Source organism: Pollachius pollachius (assembly GCF_949987615.1).
Source record: "Pollachius pollachius genome assembly, chromosome: 7".
In the NCBI taxonomy this organism is placed as follows: Eukaryota; Metazoa; Chordata; class Actinopteri; order Gadiformes; family Gadidae; genus Pollachius; species Pollachius pollachius.
The window spans coordinates 15,272,041-15,295,136 of NC_136940.1; the positions used below are offsets into that span (position 1 = coordinate 15,272,041).

A 23,096-nucleotide genomic window follows, 5' to 3' on the forward strand; every position below is an offset into this window, starting at 1 on the left:
GGACGGGGGAACAGTAAGTGGCAGAGAGCACAGACATCATCCCCACTGATAACAACATGAAAAGACTGCCGTGTTACTCAACGCATAGTTGAAGACTCAACGCAGCGTAGACTCAGAGCGGCTCATGGAGGCAGTTTAAAAACAAAACCCCAGGGGCCTTAGCTCACATGACCTGATAGCAAAGAGTTGTGCACACATACTGCTCGTTTTCTCCTAGGAGACCATCGGTACATTATATGCAGAGCGGCGTCAAGACACGATTTACACCCACGCACACACATACACACACATATGCAAAAACGTACAAGTGCAGCCTCGACGGCATAACCCTTGCACTATTTCTGTCCAAATGCATACACACGGGCAGGCAGCCATGTTGGTGCCTGCCTCCGAACCGCCGTCTGTGCGCCCCCCCCTGCCCACACACTTCAATACAGCAGCTTCCTAATGATAGCTGTTGGCAGCCAGTCTCACACAGAGAAAATTTTAATGATTATCTTTTCATCAGTTAATGCTGGGGTGCCAAGATTAATGACTGCCCGGACATAATTGGCTTTAATTAAAGGCCAAGACGCCTCCTCGTCACCCCAACCCCGTAAAGGGGGAAGGGGGATGGCATCTTGGGCTGTAGAAGGGAGAGTGGTGACTAGTGTCTCTGATGTGTAGTTCCACAAACCTGTGCGTCCCACACGTGAACCCAACTACAGCTTGTCACACTGAGAGGTTTGAGTTGAAGTCTCGTGTGTGTGTGTGTGTGTGTGTGTGTGTGTGTGTGTGTGTGTGTGTGTGTGTGTGTGTGTGTGTGTGTGTGTGTGTGTGTGTGTTTGTGCGGGGTGGAAACTGAAGTAAACTCAAGGAAGTCGTTTTTGTTCCTGTGAGGTTGTAGGTAGGAACACTGGACTTCTTTGGTTCGGGTCTAATGAAGATGCATCCATACGGTGTTTATGTGCTCAATCACAACTACTTAAGACACCTTGCCAAGCAAACACACACGCACACACACATAGACACACGGCCAAACACAGTCACACACACACACACAAAAACACACATGCACACACAAAAACACACACACACAGACATATACATGCACACAAGCACACACGCACAACGCACACACAGCCACACCCACACACACAGTCATAACACACATACACACACAGATATACACACACACACAAACACACACCTGTGCATTAGACCTAGTTATTCCCCAGCCAAACACACCTGTGATTGCTGCCACAGCCACCTGTGCCCGGATTGCAGCCAAAAACGTGTGAGTTTGTGTGTAGGTGTGAGTATTTGTGTTTGCGGTTGGCTGTGATTGCCTGTCGTCCCACAGTAGGGGCCAGACGTACACGTGTTGGGGCTTTCGCGGGAGTAAGTGTTTTTCTATTTTTGTGTTGGCTGATCTCATGGTGTCCAGTGCGGGCGCTCAGGCCTCTACCGTGAAATGGTCTGCTTCCACGCTTCACAGAGAAATCCCACAATGCTCTGCTGGAATGCCCTGGTCAGGACCAACCGCAGGCACACAGGGACACAGGGACACACACGCACTCATGCACATAAATACACATGAGGAAAGACACATACAGAGAATGTGTGTCTTTCCTCATGTGTATTGAGATTGTCTGTGGATATTCCACAGACAATCTCTCTAACACAAACACACACACACACACACACACACACATATACACAAATCCACACACAAACACACTAATAAAGCACACATTGAAGGCTCTGATTTTTGTTTCCGATAAGCTGCCCATCCCTCCTCCTTCTCCTCGTCCTCCACTTCCTCTTCGATCACCTCTTCCAGTTCCATCCCTACCACCACCTCCACCAATTCCTCCTCCACCACCTTCTCCTTCCCTACTTCCTCATCCTCCACCACCTCCTCCTCCACCTCATCCTGCTCCTAATCCCCTAAATCATTCTCGAGTCCCTTCTCCTCCACCACCTCCCTCTTCACTAACTGCTCCTCCCTTCCCTCCTCCTCCTCCTCCACCTCGTTCTCCAGCCCCTTCTCGACTACCTTAACCTCCACCTGCTCCTACAACTCAAACGTCCACCTCCACCACCTGCCTCTACCCCCTCCCCTCCTCATCCACATACTGTTCCATTTCCTCCTCCTCCGCCTCTTTCACCCCATTCTCAACTCACTCCTCATCCATCACATTCTCCTACACCAGCTCTGCCTTCACCTCCTCCACCACCTCTGCCTCCACTCCTTCCACCTCCTTCTCCTCCTCCAACGCCTCCGCCCCTCCCCCCCTCCCCCTTCTCCCCCAACTACTTCTCCTCAACCTCCACCGCCTCCAGCCCCGTCTCCTCCCCCCTTCTTTCACCACCTCCACCTTCATCTCCTCCACCATCTCAACCACCGCCAACTCCACCCCCTACTCTTCCACCTCCTCATCCCCCTCCTTTTCCCACCTCTTCCTTCTCCATAATCTCCTCCATCACCTCCTCCAGCACCGTTGGCAGCATGGACTGAATGATGTAGAGGCGCAGTGCCCGATAGTGAGCTTGGGCGCTCTGGGAATGCTTGGCCTTGTCACTGCTGCTCTCAGCATCTCTCTGTCACCCTTCTTTCTCTCGGTCTCTCAGTGGTGCTGGCATCTCTTTTCTGCTGACTGTCTGGGTCTGGCAAGCCTCTCCAAATGCCACCATAACTACCCTTCAGCTCCAACAGCTTTTTTTGTGTTTGAGCATCACTCCGATATAGCGGAAGTGAACCTTGACTCTCTAAATGAGAATAGGTCTGCAGAACCGCTTTGGTTTTGGTGGTCATGTCATGCCACACATTGATTCAAGAAGTGTCTACTGTGCGAAAATAATGCAAAAGACTGGAAAGTTAGTCATTTTTCAAAAGTTTTTGGTTCAAGGAAGGTTGAATAGTTTGTCATTGTACTACTCGATTCACCAAATAAAATGTGATTAACTTGGACAAGGACGCTGATCTTGGAAAGTCTGTCCACTCCCTCAAAACATTCCATTGTTTATTTTTGTCTTTTTTTATAAGAACATGTTGCTGATGTTTGTAAGAGGGAATTATTTTTTGCATTTAAGCACTAGCGTTTGAGGACATGGGGGCGTTTTCCAATTTGCATATTCATAGAATGATACAGTGATATTAACATAAAGGTGTAGAATCAGTGCTAAGCCGTTGTTGTTCCTGAGAAAAAAACATAATATAATGAATGATATGGGTATAGGTTCAGGGGACCTTTAAGGAACTAACTCCATTTGCAGTACACTTTTCTTAAATACGATTTTAAGTTTTTCAGGTCTGAACGACCTGTAAACAGAAGATATACTCTTAGCAATCTGGGCCTCATAGGGAACTCTGAGAAAGAGAGGTCTTCCGGAAATCATCATAGCACCAATCATGAGCCTCCAATCCACCTGTCATGGTGGCGGATTGATCGGCTGGTAATTAGGTGTATGACAATCACACCCATTGTATGATTACTTAAGTCGTATGTGCTCCGATTTCAGGGGTTTGCATTGTCAAGCGCGATTTTCAGCTTGCTTGGTTTCGAGTAAATTATAGACGCAGTGAGTCACAAACTGGTGTTACTAGGCAGCTTGTTTCTCGCCTGTCACTGATTCATAAGGCACAGGATAGACAGAATGAAGAGGGAACGCGGATGGAAATGCATCACTGCGCACACGACACACAGATACCAATATGTTGGCACATGCTCCTCCGTTCTCACAATGAGACACACCCAGACACACACACACACACAATGGCAAGCAACCACTCATAGAAACTCAATACCAATTACACACGCAGCCACAGACATACAGACATTAGGTTTTATGTGTGAAGGGTCTGTTGTTCTCTGAGAGCTCTATATGGGCACCGATGAACTGAGCGATAACTTTTGAGAAAACCGACGCCAGTCTTCTACTGCCACCTGCTGGCCAGAGTAGAAATGCAAGCTAATAAGATATTTTAATTGATCAGGAGGATATTAGGCCTAGCATTGGTAGCTAAGTTCAAACAATAACCACATTGCTTTCTGTGAGTTAATGTGAAGACGTGTAGACCTACTCGACTCTGTGACTCTGTGTATAGTCTAGGTTTTTTTCTAATGCTGTTTTCATTTTTTTCCCCCAGAAATGGAAGGACCCACTCTATGCCCAGGTCAACAAAGGGAAAAAATAAAAAAGCTACAAGAGACGTCAGAACCAGACCAGCAACTGGCAAACCAACAGAAACCTTCAGTGTGTGTGTATGTGGTGGTGCAAATGTGTGTGTCTGTGTGTGTGTGTGTGTGTGTGTGTGTGTGTGTGTGTGTGTGTGTGTGTGTGTGTGAGTGTGGATGTGGGTGTGGGTGTGGGAGTGTGTAAAGCCCGACTCTGCCCCTGCACGGTACCACTGCCATTCCTCCTCTCCACTGTCTAACAACCTCCCCAGAGAAAGCTCCTCTAGCCTACGTACCTTCATCTCCTCCTCCTCCTCCTCCTCCTCCTCCTCATCTCAGTTGAGTTAGCGAGAGTGATAGAAAGACCTATGGTTGGTTCCCCTTATATGAGATTGATATCCGTCACCAAATGCTCTTCCCTCCTGCTCCTCAATCTGTCCCAACACCAAGGGCCAACACTTACAGACAGACCTGCTCCACCTACACCCATCCAGCCCCTCCCCTTTTCTCTTTGCTTCTCTCTCTTACTCGCTCCTCCACCTCTGACATTTCCCAGACCAGAGTTGTGGCCAGATCAACTCCTCATCCATCCACCTATGCGTGTGTGTGTGTGTGTGTGTGTGTGTGTGTGTGTGTGTGTGTGTGTGTGTGTGTGTGTGTGTGTGTGTTTGTGTGTGTGTGTGTTTGTGTGTGCGTGAGTGTGCACGGCAAACACCGACTACACTACTCAACTCATAAACACACACTGACACCGGAAGGTATAAGAGCGACCATATTTCACGTACACGGGAATGAATTAGTGCGTGTAGCAGAGATCCAGTGGGAGGAGCTAGACTCTAATGAGCCTACCAGGACAAATGTACTGCTTCAGCTTGGAAGATCCCTCCATCTGATTGGTCGGGCGTTTTTTTGTTTTGTTTTTTCCCCATACATGTGAGTGTCTGCTGGATCAATATGCAGAAAGAGACAACTGGAGGGACTCACATACAAATACATACACAGACATGCACTTCCATACATAGACATGCACTTACAGACAGGTACAGGGGACGTGTGTGGGTTCAGAGCCAATATGTTGGTGTTCAACACTCACGAAGACCCAGAAAGACATACAAATATGTGAATCAGACACCCACACAAACACACACATTCAAATCATAAAAACAGACACTACTACATATACACCTATCAAAATACCATTTGACACACACGCAAACATTTGATTGGCCAAACATGTGTAAGTGGCCAGCTTGACACAGGCCAGAGGACTATACGTGCTACAGAATGGGATCTGTGAAGACATGGATGTTGCAAATCAAACAGATTCTGTGATTGAACTGTCCACTCTCTATAGCTTTTGTACAATACAAATGGAAAAGAAATGAACAAATAAATGAAGACAAAAAAAATGAATTTTTATTTTATAAGTCAAATCCGGCCACCGGGGGCAGCTCTATAGGAGTAATAGAGTGTACATGGCTTTAAGGCATCTGATCCATGGTTTGCCAAGCTCATTTTGTAAATAATGATAACAAGAATCCTTTGGTCCAGCGGACTTCTGTGCTATAAAATAGGAAGGCTTCCGTTATGCAAACTCTTTATAGATTTTACCCAAGCAATATCAACGTTCGTCCTCTACTTATGTTTCCGGGTCCTGTCTCAAAGCGCCCCCTCCCCTGACCCTCACCCCTGGCTTCAGTCCCCTGAGCCTTGCTTCACACAACACCCTTGTTTCTCATCTTAACCCTTTGTTGCCCAACATAAGGTCCCATTAACCCTTACACTGCACAGGTGTATTGCAGTTAGCATGACTGCTCATGTGACAGCAGCCGCTTCGCCATGTGACTTGTAGAACCCCCTCCCCTGCTCTACGTCCAATCACGTGTAGAACCCGGTCCGCCCACCTCGTAGCGCCAGTGACCAGTGGGTACAGCAGGGTCAGTCCAGTGACCCTGCTGGGGGGGTGGGAACTGGACTCCTTATTTTATGGCCTTCAGTCCGCTGCCTCATTTGATTTCTCTTTTATTTATTTTTAATTTTTGGACTTATTAATTTTGGTGTTGATTATCTTGATTAACAAACAAAATGATCGAGCGAAAAGTGAAATGGATTTAAAAAGGGAAAGCGTTGTTTTTGAGTCCGTAACATTTCTAGACCCTGTTTTAACTTTTACCTCAGCTAACGGTTTCTTAAGCGTAAAAATTGACACATCATTTTTTTATCATTATGAATATGATGCATCCTACAGTGGATTTTTAGATGATTTTGCTTTTCTTCTCTTTTGTTTTGATCTTATGTATTCCACAATGTATTACTGTTGCAAATAAACACATCCCAAATGACTAATATGTCTACTTACACTTTATTTTACTCCTCTAGAGTAGTTATTTACATGCGTGAGAGACAGAGTGAGAGGGAGAGAGAAAAAGAGACTAATGGTTTGTGTCTGGCAGAGGTGACCCCTGTGTGTTTGAAAGCAAGGCGGGGGCACACTATTGTGTTGTAACTCAAGGCTGCTTTAATGAGCTGTCATGTCTCCGAAGTGCTGCTCTGAAAGCCTCTAATGCAACATGCCATAAGCTTAATTAGCAGCTGAATGCCCAGCCAGGCCATTTACTTCCTCCTCTGTCTTATTTCCATACCAGCGCCTCTCTGCAGGATGCATAAACACAGTTAGCACAGCAATATTAACAGTCCAGAGTTAGTTTGTTCACGGCATCCTATGTATGTGCGTCATTACAGAATTGGAGGACAATTTAGGCATCAACACTTTTGAAAAATTGACCCTTAATTTTTTAATTTTCTGTTATGTATTTAAGAAAAACAGGTAATAAACCATCAAATAATTTGATTCGTCCAGCTCAGGCATCAAAGGTACAATTTTTTTGAGATGTTTTATTTGTTGTGTGCTATGCTTGGCGCAACCCTGTTACGAATACTCAGGAACCTGAAAAAAGTATACTTTAAAATATTGTTGAGTAAATCCTTTACCATTAAGTAAAGAAAGTCACATTCACATTGAATACTCATTTAATTTCAGATAAGGGTTGACTATCTGAAATTAGGGCGTAAGGGTTGGTTATATTAATTTAAGCAACTTTTGAAATCTATCTTGCCCAACTTTTCAATAGTCACATGTTTTTTTTTTTACTAATTTCAGTATTTATTTTCAAATATTTGCTCAAATACATTATGCATATAATCATTCAAACTATTAAAAGGACAATAGGTTAAACCCTTGTGAGCTGAGAAAATAATTTAAGATTATTTTAATAAATATGATATGGTAACAGGGTTGAAATTAGGGTAACAGGGTTGCGCAAAGTAACGGTTGAATGGATACATTCATTTTGATTGTAGATCATGACATAAATGTGACAAATAAATACTCAGGACCACAGGAATGTTGTTTAATAATATTTTATATATCGTTTTGATGAAGGATCAACAGGATTAGTAGGAATGATTAAAAAAAAATAAACATGTCAACAAGACCACAAACTGGATCTGATCAAATATTCAATGGACAAACATAAAAAATAGTCATATTAAAGTAGGCTGACAACCTGGCATTAAAATGAATGAGCCTTATCAAAAGTAGTCATGAACTGATCAATATTTTAAAAAGCCGATGTTATAATGTTCAGATTTAATTTTCGTGGCTGGCCAGAGTATCCCATACCTCTCTTGCGATGGCCATGTGGCGTGAGGTAACGTTCTCTGGGGGAGGAATGAGGGTCAGCACATCCTCCAAGGGATACCAATGGAGATCTTCCCTCAACGGCAAGAAAAAACGGTTTTCCCCCACTCAATGCATACATTTCAGCTGGCAGTGGGTCTCATTCACCTCTTGGGAATCCCTGGGTAGGTGGTGTGGTCGTACACCAGGGCACACCATTTCCCCACAACCTCTGGACTGTGCCACTCCCCCTCTTCTGGTGTGCTGTATATGGGGTCTTCTGTGTGGTCATCTGTGGGATTAAAACTGAAGCACTTTGTTTTTTGGCAATCACACTCCAGATTCCCTGTTGCCGAACACATGCAGCTGACGTCACGGTAGAGAATTTTCCCAGGTGAAAGAGTGACCACCTGGTGGAGCCTCATTGTGGACGGTACAGCTGGAAGGTCAGCTGGCATTTCTTTTACTGCATCCTCCACAGCTTGCTCCTGAATGTAAAACAATTTCAGCTTCGATTGTCCCTCACTCAGAGCTTGGTACATGGACAATGCCATGGGAATATCAACTCCTTGGCTGACAAGCCTGTCGGTCCTCCTCTTCAATGTGCCACCCACACCATCTGGGGCACCTTTGCCATGGCTGGCTTCGAAGTAGATCCATGTTCCTCTTGTAAACCCCTTTTTGAACATATCAGTACAAAAGAGGTAAAAATTAACACGCTGCTTGTACTATGTGCAGGGGTCGTCAATAAAAAAATGGATGGTTGTCACATCCGGGAATCTCTCTCGGATTTCCCTCAGGATGGGCTCCAGGTGTTGCCATATGGCAGGTGGTCCCTTCAGTCTGGATGCAGATACAGTGCAAAAGGAGGTAGGGGCAGACGTCCCCTACCTCTACCGCTGCTCCAGGATCATTTTTGTGCTCTTTGTCCACAGTGGCCCACTAAAGGTAGGAGACACGATCGGTGCATAGGTATTATTGCTGCATTCCTCACATTCCCCATACATATATTGCTTGCTTGTGGTGTCACACGTGATGGCTTGTGTCAGGCACTCCAAATTGGATGTGTCGATGATGTGCATCTGGTGAAGCTTTTTCGCAATAAAGCCTAGATTTTCATGTTGTTTGCACATGCATGTTTCACGATCTGCCAATGTTGGATGCACAACCCAGTAGGGGCGAAGTGTGCAGAACAGTGAGTATGATAGACGGAGGATGGTCTGCTCAGCCAGGAACTTCAAATGGAAGTTCTTCATTGAATCCACCAGTAATCTTTTCTGCATTTTCTTCTTTCCTTTTGTCACCGTTTGCTGATGATGACGATCATCATGCTAAATTATACATACACAATAATACATATACAATTATACAATTTTACTATAGATAATAGATTATCCCTTCTGAGTGAACTGAAGGAGATGCAACCCTGTTACTGTAGTGCAACCCTGTTACTCTAATTACAGTAACAGGGTTGCAAGTAACAGGGTTGCAAATCAATTCTAATGTTAGCTTTTTCTCAGGTATAGATGCTAGCTGTGGAATGTGATGTTACTGTCTAGGTCAAGGAAAAATTTAGTTATATAAATAAAAATAAAAAACTTGAAATTCGTTTGTCTTATTTTGATAATATGATTAACAGGGTTGCGTTGGTCAGAGTGACACACTCAATCAAGGCTGAAAAGATTGGAAAAATATGAAAAATATAAGAAATTACGTAACTTTCGTCTACCCATGGTGCTAGCAAATGGTGTAATGATGTCATTTCCTCTGTGTCATGTGCCTCACTGTTTTTTCTTTTCCACTGTCAGGCTAAATTGGTTTATGTAACAGGGCTGCACGAATGTTGTGGGACACAACTTCAGTGCATAATTACTATTATTTAAATTATGTTGATGATTAAACAAATTACTTTAACAATTACAAAAGACATATATCAACAAAATCATACCAAAAAAAGTAGATTTAAAACTTATTTTAACTGTTACATTTGACATGCAAGTTGGTCATCAAAAAGGTGGGACAAGAGAAAAATGCCATTTAAGGGGGTGCTCGAGAGCTATTTGGTATTTTAAGTAATATTTTGGAACCACTTTTTCTACAACTATATTTACATTTTGTCTCAGGACAAGTATAATTTACACAACAAGTGCATGTTTTAGTATTTTGTGCATGGATTATTGGAAATTTCATGGATGGGACAGAAAATGTCCTCCAATTCTGGAATGTCCCTTGTACACTCTGGAGTGTGTGTGTATGCGTCCGTGTGCATAACATGATATTTTAAAGGTCAAACGGTTAACAATTAACCTTGGGAAAATCTGTTTGAAACGTCAGAAATTCACAGGACACAGCCCTAAATCAGGCCATTGATACCTGGGGGATTCATCAACCAATGGGAACGGTCCTATTGTTTCTCCACAAGCTACAACCATAGTACACAGGCTCTCTGCTCCCCTTAAAGGTCCCACAGCACAAGTATTTAGCTGTTAGCCTGTTCTATAAGTTAGTATGTGTGTGTGTGTGTGTGTGTGTGTGTGTGTGTGTGTGTGTGTGTGTGTGTGTGTGTGTGTGTGTGTGTGTGTGTGTGTGTGTGTGTGTGTGTGTTGAATACCCTCTTGAATAGCTGTGGGGTATGTGTCAATAGCCTGGAATGTAAGGTATCAGCTACAGTATCATTTATCATATTTATAAAGGATTTCGGTATAAGTTACTCAAACATATCCGTTTCAATTCCAAAGAGACAGCCCACTCGATGGTTTTCCTTGAGCTATTTGTAAAAGTTACATCTTGTGTTAACCGATGGAAATCTCTACTGTTGTAGGTTAGTAAATAGTTTAAAAACACTTTCCTACTCGGGAGGCCTGCCACACACACCTACGAAGACTGACTCACATTCATGGCACACGCTGTGCCAGACAAGCCACATTCCTGAAGGTAAAAACCAGTCCGGGAGCTGTCGATTGTCCGTATGAGGCATTAAATCCTCCACCGGGATAAGACTCGTTGGACGAGTGTTTCGGCAAGGTAAGGATGGATATGCGCATCAACTTCATTCTCACATCGAAACCTGAACGCGATGAGCCCGGAGCAGAGCACAGGACGCTGATGTTTGTGTCATACTTCCAGACTTCCAACATCTCCTTCAAGTAGATGAGAAACGATATATCGTTCAGTCATTTACATAGTGTTTGTTGAAGCGATATATTATTATTTTTTACCAAGAGGAAATAATCGTTGGATCCGGAATGAGAGGCAAATGAGAATATCAGTGGAGTTGTCTAATATAAACACCTGACGGCCTGAAGCGCAATGGATAAGGTACGATTGATTCTATTGAAAACTTGCTTTACGACATTCTATTGAAAAGACTGCTTTACGACATGATTATTTGATATCCTACTGATCTGTAGAATAGGTTACATATACGTTTTAATGGTTGTGTTTGTTTTCTTTTTGTTGTAAGGCAACAGATAAACAAACAAAACAAATATAAAAACAATATTTTAATCCGGTGTGTGTGTGCGTGTGCGTGTGCGTGCGTGCGTGCGTGCGTGTGTGTGTGTGTGTGTGTGTGTGTGTGTGTGTAATTGGGAGTCTATTACTAATAGTGGTTTTGATAACCCTTGAAAGAACATTAAGACAGTCCGATTTCTTCCATTTTACAACTGGAAGAAATCAAAATCACTTTTAACTAACAATAACAATTGTAAGTAATACAATATATTATACTATCACTTTATATTTACATAACTGTGAATGTGCTCTTTCTGCCTAATGCTCCCCCCAAGCAGGACGACACAATGGACTTCAACGCCCTGAGGGCTAAGTTCCAGGATGAGGAAAAACTCCTGAGGCAACCCAGAAACAGACCTGTCCTCCCAGAGAAACCCCAGATCGTCCCCCCTCCCCAGAGTCCCACCCACCACCTGCCGGCAGGGGCCCGGCCCTCCATTCTCACCTCCATCAACTTAGACACCAGGATGGCGGGGGCCCCCAGGGTAGTCTTCAAGGAGGACAAGAAGGACAGCTGGAAGCCCCTGATACCGCTGACCAAGACCAAGGAGAAGAGCGACGATAAGCCCAAAGCCGGCAATGATAAGGACAGAAAGTCCACGAAGGGGAGCAAAGGGAAGCAGGACGTGGAGGATAAAGACCCGCCCAAGCCGAAGAGCGGGAAAGACAAGAAGGGGCTGCTCCATTTCAGATCCAAAGAGTCCAGTGAGCTGGTGCCTGCCTCGCCTCCATCAAAAGGCACCCTCAGGAAGATGACCTTCCCAGGCTTCAAGAAGAACTCCAAGAGAGGGTCGATGGACATTGAACCCATTCTCGACTCACCCAGCCCAGACGTCCACAGTGGACTGGCTCCGCTGGTCCCGAGCGGCTCCCTCCCCTCTGTAGGAGCCCCGGCTGCAGCGCACACGCTGCCCTCCGCCACGGTCCCCGAGTACAACCCCATGGCAGCCCTCATGCCGCCCAACTTCATCCCTATCACCCCTCCCAACGGCCCCTCCTATGCCTCCCTCATAGACAATGTCCCAGCAATGCACACGGCTCCCTGTCAAGAGACAGAAACGCTATCAGAGGTGGAGCACGCCCCCGCCGCGCCTGTTTCAGCCAGCCCCAGATCTGCCACACCCTCCTCAGTCCATCACTCCGCACAAAACAGCCCCTTGCTCAGCTCCGTGGCCGCCCCCAGCCCGGCACCCTCCGACCCCAGCCCCCCACTGCTCAGATCGGGGCAGATCTCCGCCAGAGCAGGGGTGGAGGTTGACCACAAAGGGGAGGAGCTCCCCATAACGGCCACCGCTGAAGATGCCCTGCCCCTCTCGGCATCTCCCAAAATGGAGCGTCCGGCATCTGCCCTGTCCTCGGCCCTGGAGCGGGCGGCGGAGAAGACCCCCGGGAAGAGGACCACTCCGGCGGACCAGAGGATCCTCCAAGCCCTGGAGAAAGCTCGCAAGAAGGCTGCCAGGTGAGCTATATGTCTCAAGCACCCTTTTAGATTCATCTAAAGTCTGTTGGCAGACGAGCTCAACGCTGGCTTTCGCTTCATATTTGTTCCGCCCATTCCTGTGGCTGGGGGCGGGGATCCGTAAGCGCGTAATTGACGATAAACAGCCATCGCAAACTCGGCCGTAGTAGTAAACTGTAAAAAAGTGTAAATCTTAACAAATCAACACTGTGTGAATGGACATTATGGATCTACACTTGGATTCAATTAAAATTCCCTCTCACAGAAATGGATTTTTCTTCGGTGGAATTTATCTCTGTAACAAAGAGAAGTTCTGCTATCTGCTAGCAAAGTAAGACTGCTGGATTCAAGATTACTTTTCAGTGGTATTGTTTGGTAACCTTTGTTTAGGTTGTTGAAGGGGTAGTTTCACCTGCATACCCTCATTGTCTTATCTTGCTAATGAGCCACGGCAATGAATAATGCTGAATAAACTTGCACTGGTCCATTGTTCCTCCACAGTCCCTTCACTTCAAATCCAATGATCCCAACTCCAGAAGGATTCCCTCCCCCAGGCAGCCTCGTTGATCTGCCACCACTGGACTATGAGGATCATAGGAACTCGAAAGCAGCCCACGTAAACGGTTTTGTGAACAGTATGTACAGAAGAAAGCCATCTGACCCCCCCCCCCCCCCCCCCCCCAATCCCTCTCGTTCTTCCTCTGTCTCTCTTCGCCTTGCTCTTTTTCACTTCATCCTCAGTCTATCACCGTATGTTCTTGTTTCATTTTGGTTCCACTTCTCGTAATCATCAAAAATACTATTTTACAATGGTATGCTCTCTCTCCACTCAATATTACTAACATACCTGTACAGCTGGCGAGGTGCACACACACATAGACACGTAGCAGCGTTTGAACTGCAAACTGAAATGTGGTATGCGCACAGCAGTGGTTGCCAGGAGGTCCTAAGTCAGCAGTGTTTTTTTGTCCAAATATTTAAATAGGGAGACAATGCATAACAGCACCTAGATACTTCTTGTGCACCAGAAACGACGAGCAGAAGGCGAGGCTGTTAGGAGGAATGCCGAACATGTCTGTAATGTGAACGTGGAACTGTAGACTCTCTGAGATGAGTCGTGATCACAGCTCGATGTATTTTAACCAGCTGCCTCACTCTAATCACTGCCTTCTGTATTTCAGTTTTAATGTGTGTAAGTATTGCACAATGCAATTGCACATTTGATATTAATATAAGGCTTTTGCCAGTGTGGTGCTGTCAACACTAATGATAGTCTATAGTCTAGAATTGTGTGTGTGGGGGGGGAGGGCTGGGGGGGGTGGGTGGGGGGATGTGGGTGTCTGTTCTATACATTTGCTTGTTAATTTGAACACAGTAGATAACATATAAGTATGTTTTTCCGGATGAACGTCTAACAAAGGTCTGTCATAGTTTCACCAGACATACAAGTTTAGATAGAAATTTATGTTTTCAAGGAATCAAATGATCTGACCTGGTTTGACACACCAGATATTTGAATAAAACATGAAACAGTTGTCAAAAATAACGTAGTAGGAATGAACATTGATTGAATTGAGACAAACTGACTAAACAAGCTAGCCAGCTGTGGGTTAGCACGTTGCAGGATTTTTGAGGATGGGGACTTGAATGTATGATACTGTTGGTTGACATTTTGAGCCTGTTTGTGTGGTAACCTTATCAGAAGATTGTTGCAGCTGTAGAGGAACTCTCTATGATCTTGATTTGCTTTTGTATACCTTACCACAGCAGGAGGATAATTTGTTGGATGACAAAATGTCTGTGGAAGTGAGGTGATAGACGTCAACTCATTTCATTGTGTTTGACTGCTTAGGCTTCTTGCTCATTGAAAAATTGAGCTTAGCTTATCTCACGTATTGTTCCCTCTTTGCCTATTGAAACCTCTTTGTAAATGTATTTACAAGGTATGTTTTGTGTCGCAAGGTATGTCTGAAGAGGGTCCTGACGTGATGCCAGAGCTCATGGTGGTCCCTCCGCCTCCGCCCAGAAGGGCCCTCCCTGACCCCCAGGTTCTTGGACCCCCTCCACTAAAACCCGCCAGGCCCCACAGTGTCAATCTGACTCCCTACTTGTCTCCGCCCCTGGAGGGTAAATATGTCAACATAATTCGCAAACACAAGCTATTTCCTATAATGTACAGGCAGTTTGTGTGGCTACGATAAAATTAAGCACTTTCTTCTGCTGCCAGAAACTCAACTTTTACACAATAAGAACGCTTATATCTGTTTGGGCTGATATTTTGGATTTTAGTAATGGGAAATAAAAAATAAAAATAAAGTCTCTGACTGCTCTCCAAACGGCACGTATAAGACAGAGCTGTCTCTGCTTTACATTATGTGTTATGTGTTTAATACGATTCTCACTGCGGTCACCTGCGTCTCCCTTTAGTGAAAGAGATCCTGACCCCTCCGGAGTCCTGGGAACAAGACGAAACCAGCGAAGGCCTCCCAGAGTTTGAGGACACACACTCCCCCGAGCCCCACTCTCCTCAGCCATCTGAGTATGCCTGGGGAAACGAGGACTACAGTACTCCAAACAGCCACAATCCCGGAAACCCACTTCCAAACAACATTAACTCAGCCTATGAGGACTACGGAGCGTTGGCATCAGAGTTTGAAGCGCCAGGATTCCGGGAGATTCCAGAAGAGGAGCAAAGTCAGGATGTGTTTGATTCATCTGCCCATAGCACTCAGGATAATCAACCGACTTCAATGTAAGCTTGCGCCCCCATTGAGTCAATGCTTGGACATTTGGGTTTTTGATTTGATTTATATATTTGAATTTGAGTCCTTGGCTTTTACTTCTGTTTCTCTACATTTCTGGCTCACCAAGGTTGCAAGCAAATAGCAGCGTATTTGAGAATTCCGAGAACTTCTATGAAGACGTCAACGTGCCTGCCACAAAGAAGAAAGTGAAGGTGGAGGGAACAAAAAAGCGCAAAGGACCACCAAAGAGTAAGGACTCTTTAAAATGTATTCCAAGCCATCAAACATCAGCTTTGTGTCAAGGAGTATTATTATTAGCCTCGGGTCCAAAAGCATAGCTATCCAAATTAAGAAAAATAGTGTAGCTATCAAATTCAAATAAACCAGATTTCAGACTTTGGTCAAGTTCCTAACTATGAGAGTTATGTTAAGTAGTGTAGTAGTCAGATCTAATAGTATTGCTATAAAAGATAAGTCAAATAGAAAACATATCAGAATTAAGATTTCAGACTTCAAACTATCAAAACTTGTCTACTAATAAATTGAGAGTAACCTGTTTCCTATGCATACATGAATGACGTCATAGCAACCACAAAAATAATCCTTCTTAGGGGAAGTCTGCATAGGTAGTTCATGAATGGATTGTATTCAAATTTAGGGTTTGGATGTAAGGCATTTACACTATAAAAGTCTTCAGTTTTCATTAATGTGAATGTCTAGTCAAGAGGTGTCACAGTGGCAATTTGAATACCTTTGAATAGTCAATTGCTTTACTCTGTCTAGCCCAAAATAAATGTTATCTATAATACATAATGTGCCTATGGATCATGGCAAGAAGACAACATTTAAATATATTATTCATGTATTTGTCCCCTTTTCAACAGATCCATATGATGACACCCAACAGCCAACAGTAAGCAGGATGCCAATACAGAGCGCATTACTTGCAACTTTTAATTAAGTTTCTATACACATTCTCTGATTAATGTGCAGTAGATATGTTTAAACGTGTGTTTGTGTGCATGTGTGTGCTTATGTGGGTGAGAATGTGTGTATGTTTGTGTGTGTGTGTGTGTGTGTGTGTGTGTGTGTGTGCATGCGTATGTTTGTGTTTTGTAATTGAAATGAGGCAGGGCTTAGCACATATCCTTATCTCCATTCTACTTTCACAGAAAGAAGAGAAGAGCAAGCTAGGCCGTCTTGGCAAGTAAGGCCCACACGTCTGAGTCTGACCCATTTCTGCTGTCACAGCTTTGTTGTCAACTCAGTGACTGGCCTTCTATCTCCATTAGCAACACCCTTGTTCTGTTCCCCGCAGCCTCACCCACATCCTATTATCCCATTATAATGTCCTGCATGGACATTCTCTCTCTCTTTCTTTCTTTCTTTCTTTCTTTCTTTCTTTCTCTCTCTCTCTCTCTCTCTCTCTCTCTCTCTCTCTCTCTCTCTCGACTCAGGACAACTTCAGACAAAAAGGCTGCATCTGATGGGCCAGACGAGAAAGAGCTGAAGAAGAAGGAGAAGCAGCGGCTGGAGAAGGAGAAGAAGGAGCTGAAGGAGCAGAAAGAAAGAGAGAAGCGGGAGCAGAAGGAGAAGGAGAAGAAGGAGAATGACGTGAAGAAGAAGTTCAACGTGAGTTGTGTTGTTTTAGGACACAGAGAGAGACGGAGGGGGAGGATGACCGATAGAAAGACAAAGGGGAGGACGACCAAGAGAGAGAGACAAGGGGGAGGACGATGAGAGAAAGACAAGGGGGAGGACGACCGAGAATGACAAGGAGGATGATGACCTAGAGAAGAACAGAGGGGAGGACAACCGAGAGAAGGTCATGGGGGAGAACAACCGAGAGCGAGACAAGGGGGAGGATGATCGAGAGAGAGACAAGGGGGAGGATGATCGAGAGAGAGACAAGGGGGAGGATGACCAAGAGAGAGAGACAAGGGGGAGGACGGCTGAGAGATAAGAGGGGGAGGACGACCGATAGAGAGACAAGGGATAGGACGACCAAGATAGAGAGACAAGGGGGAGGCCGACCAAACGAGAGACGGAGGGGAACACGACCGATAAAGAGAGACAGAGGGGGAGGCCAATCGAGAGCGAGAGACAAGGGGGAGGACGACTGCTACAGAGACAACAGAGTGAGACGAGAGTGGTTGAGGACAACAGAGAGAAGAGGTCACAGCAAGCAAACCTGTCTGAATTCATTCCTTTTGCTGTGGAAGTCAGGCTCACCGCTAACACGCTGTTCATGCTCAGACAGATGGAGGCTCACACATTCTCTCTCTACTCTGTGGTATTTGGCCTCATCTGTCTTTGTGTTCTGTTAATGTGTTAGCATTGCTGGCAATTAAAATAATGAGCTAATGTGTGGCCAATTCTTTGGTTAACTATTTCAGAACAAGTAGACTTTAGCAAACCGAAATTTTACCTAAATGATAATGCTATTATCTTGAATATCTCCATGTGGTGTTCAATAGAATAGTGTGCTACATGTTTGAACTTAAAAGCCTAGTATATATTTTGATAGCACACAATAAAATAAATACTATGCATGTGTAGTTGGTCTTTTCATCATAAAGTCTGACTTGACAGGAAATATTGCATATTTGTATTATGAATAATTTCTTATTTCTCTCGGTTATTAGCATGCCATTCTCTGTCGACCCTTCACTCTACAACACATAAAGCCTTCTCTTTTTCCTTGACCTACCCATATTGAATTTATTGACCAGGGTTTATGCACTCCCCCATCTTCACTGGTTTAGATCACAGGCCAGGAGGAGGCTATGTACCAGGCAATGGTAACCGTGACGACGAAGGGCCGCAAAAATGACTTGCCAGTCGAAAGGGGTGAGAACATCAGCATCATTCGAACAACCAAGTGCCCCAAGGGGAAATGGCTCGCCCGGAACAATAGCAACACCTGTGAGTAACTTGACATCTGCAAAACAAATGTATTCAAAGGTATTGCACTATTAATAGCATCAAACTAATTTCTTCAGCTCAGTGGCATTACACAGATTCCTATTGGCCTATCTCTAGGGTTAGGGTTATCCCTTGAAGTTAGACCTTAACCTGCTACGGTTTAGTGGTAGACACTCCTTTGCTGCAAATCATGGCCTGAATGCTAACGCTCCCGGGACGGGTTTTCTCTCAGACGGTTACATATCAGTGGACCACGTGGAGCTGGATATCCAGGAGATGATGCAGATGGGAAAGAGAGCCGCCACCTCATACCCCGACAGCAGCAGCAACAGCGTCCTGGATGGGGCAGCCTCCATCATGAGCAACAGGTGAGTACATGAGCGCAATGAAAGGGAGAGTGCTACCATTCCAATGGTTCATTACAGGGTCTCACTTTGATACATTTTTGTCTATTTTGCCTATTTTTCCTTAGGCATTCGAACCATTCCCCAGATTCTACAGGAAGCTGTAAGTGTCCCAACTTCAAAATCCTATTTAAAAGTCGGTTCTGTTGAACCCTGAACCCCATAGTAAAAATGTATGTGTGTCTCTGTATGTGTGTTTGTCTGTGTGTCTGTGTGTGTGTGTGTGTGTGTGTGTGTGTGTGTGTGTAGTCACCGACGACAGCGAGGAGTGGACCGGTGATGACGAGGACCCTCTCACACCCACAAACTCAGTAGAGCCCTTCACTCCCCAGTGAGCCCACACCGTATTGAACGATGAGTTTGACCCTGTCTGTTGTTGTGATTAACGCTGGATAAAGCCAAAGTCTACATGGCTCTTAAACACTCTTGAAGTGAAGCCTCCTTTATTTTACACAAGCTGTGGAGAGCAATGTGCCTCGTGCATTTTTCCAATACAAAGTTTGGTCCTTACTTAGTGCAGCATTTCTGCTTCAAATGTTTCCCTTTAAAATTATTATTTTACCTGTTTATAGCAAAGGTTTACAATGTTATTCTCTCTTTTCCAGTGCTGTGTGTTCATATCACTATTGCTTTTTGTCTATTATTTTAAATTGTATTTTTATCTGTAGAGACTAAAGTCCATACCTGTGTGTGTGTGTGTGTGTGTGTGTGTGTGTGTGTGTGTGTGTGTGTGTGTGTGTGTGTGTTTATTGTGTGCATGTACGTACGTACGTCTAATTGGTATTGGTTGTTCACTTACAGGGGCCACACAAGAACACACTCCATGCCAGACTTCGGTAAGACAGTAATCAAGTATATCCAAGTCCGAAATCGACCCTTAAGGCTATGACGGCTACAGAATATTTTATCTTCTAGCCTCCCCTTATCTGAGCTTGGGGGAGTCATAGAGTAAACAAAAGCTACAGATAACACTAGTTTATACTAGATGTAACAGGCAGCGCCTTCTGACAGGATACAGTGTATGCATTGAACTGCATTTGATTACAGCAAATAATCATTGTTTATCGGGGGACTTAAAACTAAACATCAAGAAGTATTTGTGATGTCATTATCATATATTCCTTTTAGTGCTGTGAAGTGTGGTTTTCCATGTTGTTTATGGATTGTGGTCTTTTAGGGAACAATGAGCTAAGTGCAGTCCACCAGCACAGTCACAGTGACATCAGCACACAGGACCCTTCTATGCAGTAAGTATTGCTAGCTTCTGCCAACTCTCTTATACAACTTTGCTGTTCGTTTCACCTGTCAGTCAGTCAGCCAGTCGTTCATCCTGCTGCACTCACAAAGTTGTCTGACTGGGCTGTTGTTTTTCAGCCCGAAGCATGAAGCACTTCAGAAATTGACCACATTCTTCCACTCACCCAAACCTGTGGCGGAGGAGCCGACTACCAGGTGTGCATGATGTACCCACCCACCACACACACACACACACACACACACACACACACACACACACACACACACACACACACACACACACACACACACACACACACACACACACACACACGTGTCTTTGAACTAAATCTCTTTCAATGTTTCAATCCCACTACAGCACTAAAGAGACCAGTAAGTAAAATATTAAGTATTAAGAATCTTTGCAACCTGGGAGAATCACACTTTTTAAACATAACGCCTATCCTGGTTATATTCTCAGGTCACACGCTTGTGGAGGAAGAAACTGTTTCTTCGTAAGTAACATTGCAACACAAACACACACACACACACACAAACACACACAAATTCAGGGCATGTTGTGTAACCAGTTGACAGACGAGTTCTGGAAGTTTGTGTTTGAGTGTTTTTACAAGGACCTGCAAAGAAAGAGAGAGTGAGATAAAGAGAGAGAGAAAGGTTTTTTTTTGTGAGTGAGCAGGAGGCAGACCAGGCATAGACCAGCAGGTCTGTCTCTTAGAGAGGGTGTGTATGTATGAGCCTGTTAAGAGAAGAGAAAGTGAGAGGCAGGAAGGGAGAGAGACATTGAGATATCAACATTGACTGTCTCCCAACAGGCCTGAGACTCGTCCCACAGAGGAATTAAACAGGGACATATCCGACATGCTCATCCTGCCTCCCCCTGAACTCTATGCGGACCCTGAAAATGTGACATCACTGTGAGACCCAGTAGGTGAGTGGGCACATGGATCCTAGCCTGTGTGTGAATGTGTGTGTGCTTGTGCAATTGTCTGTGCATGTGTGTGTAAGTGTATTTCTGTAATTTTCTGTGCATCTGTGTGTATCTGTGTATATGTCTGTGTGCGTGTGTGTGTGCGTCTGTGTGCATGTGTTTGCGTGGGTGTCTGTGCGTGTGTGTGTGTGTGCGTGTGTATATGTGTGTGTGTCTGTGTGTGTGTGTGCGAGTGTGTGTGCGTGTGTGTGCGTGACATAGTTAAACTAAATGGTTTTACTGTTTCCTCATTGACAGACAAAAAGCTGCTGCTGATCAGTCCGATCACCATGCAAGCTTGACATCCTACAAAGTGTGACAGCCAACGGGCAACAAATGGCCTGTGGTCTTGGTCACAGTTTTCATCGATCCCATGTGTCAAAAACACTTTTGAGAGAGTCGATGTGTGTGGGAAGTTACAAATTGACCTCTGAGAAAGGTTTACACACAGCGGATGTCCAACTGAAACAGTGGTCTCTGATATACCATATGGAAATGTATCTACTTTTAAAACACAACAAGCTCAGAAAGGCATGTGTCCAATGCTACTTGATCAAAGAAAGAAACACTTTATCATGGAAAAACACAGGTCCATTTGACACTTGTAGTAGGTCCATTTGACACTTGAGTACATCTGATTCTAAACAGGGTCACATTTTTATGTGTAGTTGTATACAGAATAAAAAAGTGAGCTCAACCCTTTACCCACAAACGGTGGAGCTCGTTTGCTAAAAGGTGATACACTAATTGTAGTAGGCCTACTTACTGATGTTTTGTTGCTGCAGCCAGAGCCTCACTTTGCCTGTTTACTATTTTGTATACATATTTTTGTTTTCGTTATTATAATTATACCAGGATGCTGGAGACGTTCAGAAATATAGTTAACATTTTAAAGTGATATGCAACCTGTTGTCATAGTCACAATATTTATCTCTATGTTGTTGCATTTGATTTTTAATACTGTTTAATATTTTCAGTTTGGTTTGATTATTCCTAAATCAAAGTCTCTAGTTTATTAAGTTGTCAGATGGGAAGTTCAAGAAAATAATAACCAACTATCAGTAACATAATACATAATATATCATACACTCCATGACTTATACATTATTTTGTTAGGGATGCACACCAAGGGAAATGGATTACGAATCGTTTTACACAGAATGTTCCAGCACGCATGATTGTGATGATGTTCACGAGTTTTGGGACCAAATTTACTCCTTCATGTATGATATTACTTCTGATGTCAAACTTGAGATAATGAGATGAAAATTAGCCCTTTGGATTGTATGTGTTGATAAATGTGTCAGAGAAACACAAACAGAAAATACCTTTTACCATACTGCTTAATTTATTCAGTGAGCAATGAATTTACAATGAATAGAAATTAAAGTGCAAATCAGAACAGCAACGCCATGCAGTGCGTAACAACAGAAATCCCCCCAAAAAAGCCTCTCAGACGGAGGAGGTGAACACCTCTGCACAGACCATAAAGTCCCTGTCACAGACCAACATAACTGGCGGCTCTGTGGTGGAAAGTACTCCACTTTGGCCCGGAGCAGCTTATAGGTTAGGCCTAGCGTTTCCCATCTCACACCCAACCAAACACACGCACACACACACACACACACACACACACAAATACAGAAGTGACCAACATACCACTGGTAGCTCCATACAATCAGTAGTGCAAAAACTTCAGTTAACTTGCAGTTACTGGTTACATCCAAGTAGTTCTCTACGATCCGTGCCGTGATGGATCATTGGCAACACACTGGCCTTTATTATAGGTCGACAATATGTTGGCTCCATACTAAATGCATAACTGGACTAACGTGATTGTAGCAGTACACTATACAGCGGGCACACGATCAGGTTCACAGCCGATGAGGGTAACATGTTCATAGTCCATCTCATTCTGTATGCAGTTGCTTAATTCTAGCAGCAGGTGGCAGCGTTTCACTTTTTTCTTTCAGTAGATATACTGT

At 44.3% G+C, this 23,096-nt stretch overlaps 1 protein-coding gene across 2 annotated transcripts; it reads left to right on the forward strand.

The window, feature by feature from the left end:
- Positions 1–10,855: 10,855 nt before the first annotated feature.
- LOC307078381 (uncharacterized protein) lies at positions 10,856–22,515 on the forward strand. Of its 2 annotated transcripts, none has more exons than XM_079740148.1 (20): positions 10,856–11,157; positions 11,628–12,811; positions 13,313–13,446; positions 14,774–14,938; positions 15,239–15,563; positions 15,683–15,804; positions 16,440–16,468; positions 16,728–16,762; positions 17,013–17,187; positions 18,321–18,480; positions 18,713–18,848; positions 18,953–18,987; positions 19,134–19,215; positions 19,686–19,720; positions 20,062–20,131; positions 20,259–20,336; positions 20,500–20,513; positions 20,602–20,635; positions 20,957–21,072; positions 21,370–22,515. In XM_079740148.1, the coding sequence occupies exons 1-19, from the start codon at positions 11,149–11,151 to the stop codon at positions 21,060–21,062; spliced, it is 2,928 nt and encodes a 975-aa protein (XP_079596274.1). In that variant the 5' UTR covers positions 10,856–11,148; the 3' UTR covers positions 21,063–21,072; positions 21,370–22,515. The 2 variants fall into 2 exon arrangements, with proteins under 2 accessions (XP_079596274.1, XP_079596275.1); XM_079740149.1 differs by having other exon boundaries at positions 11,631–12,811.
- The last annotated feature ends 581 nt before the right edge of the window (positions 22,516–23,096 follow it).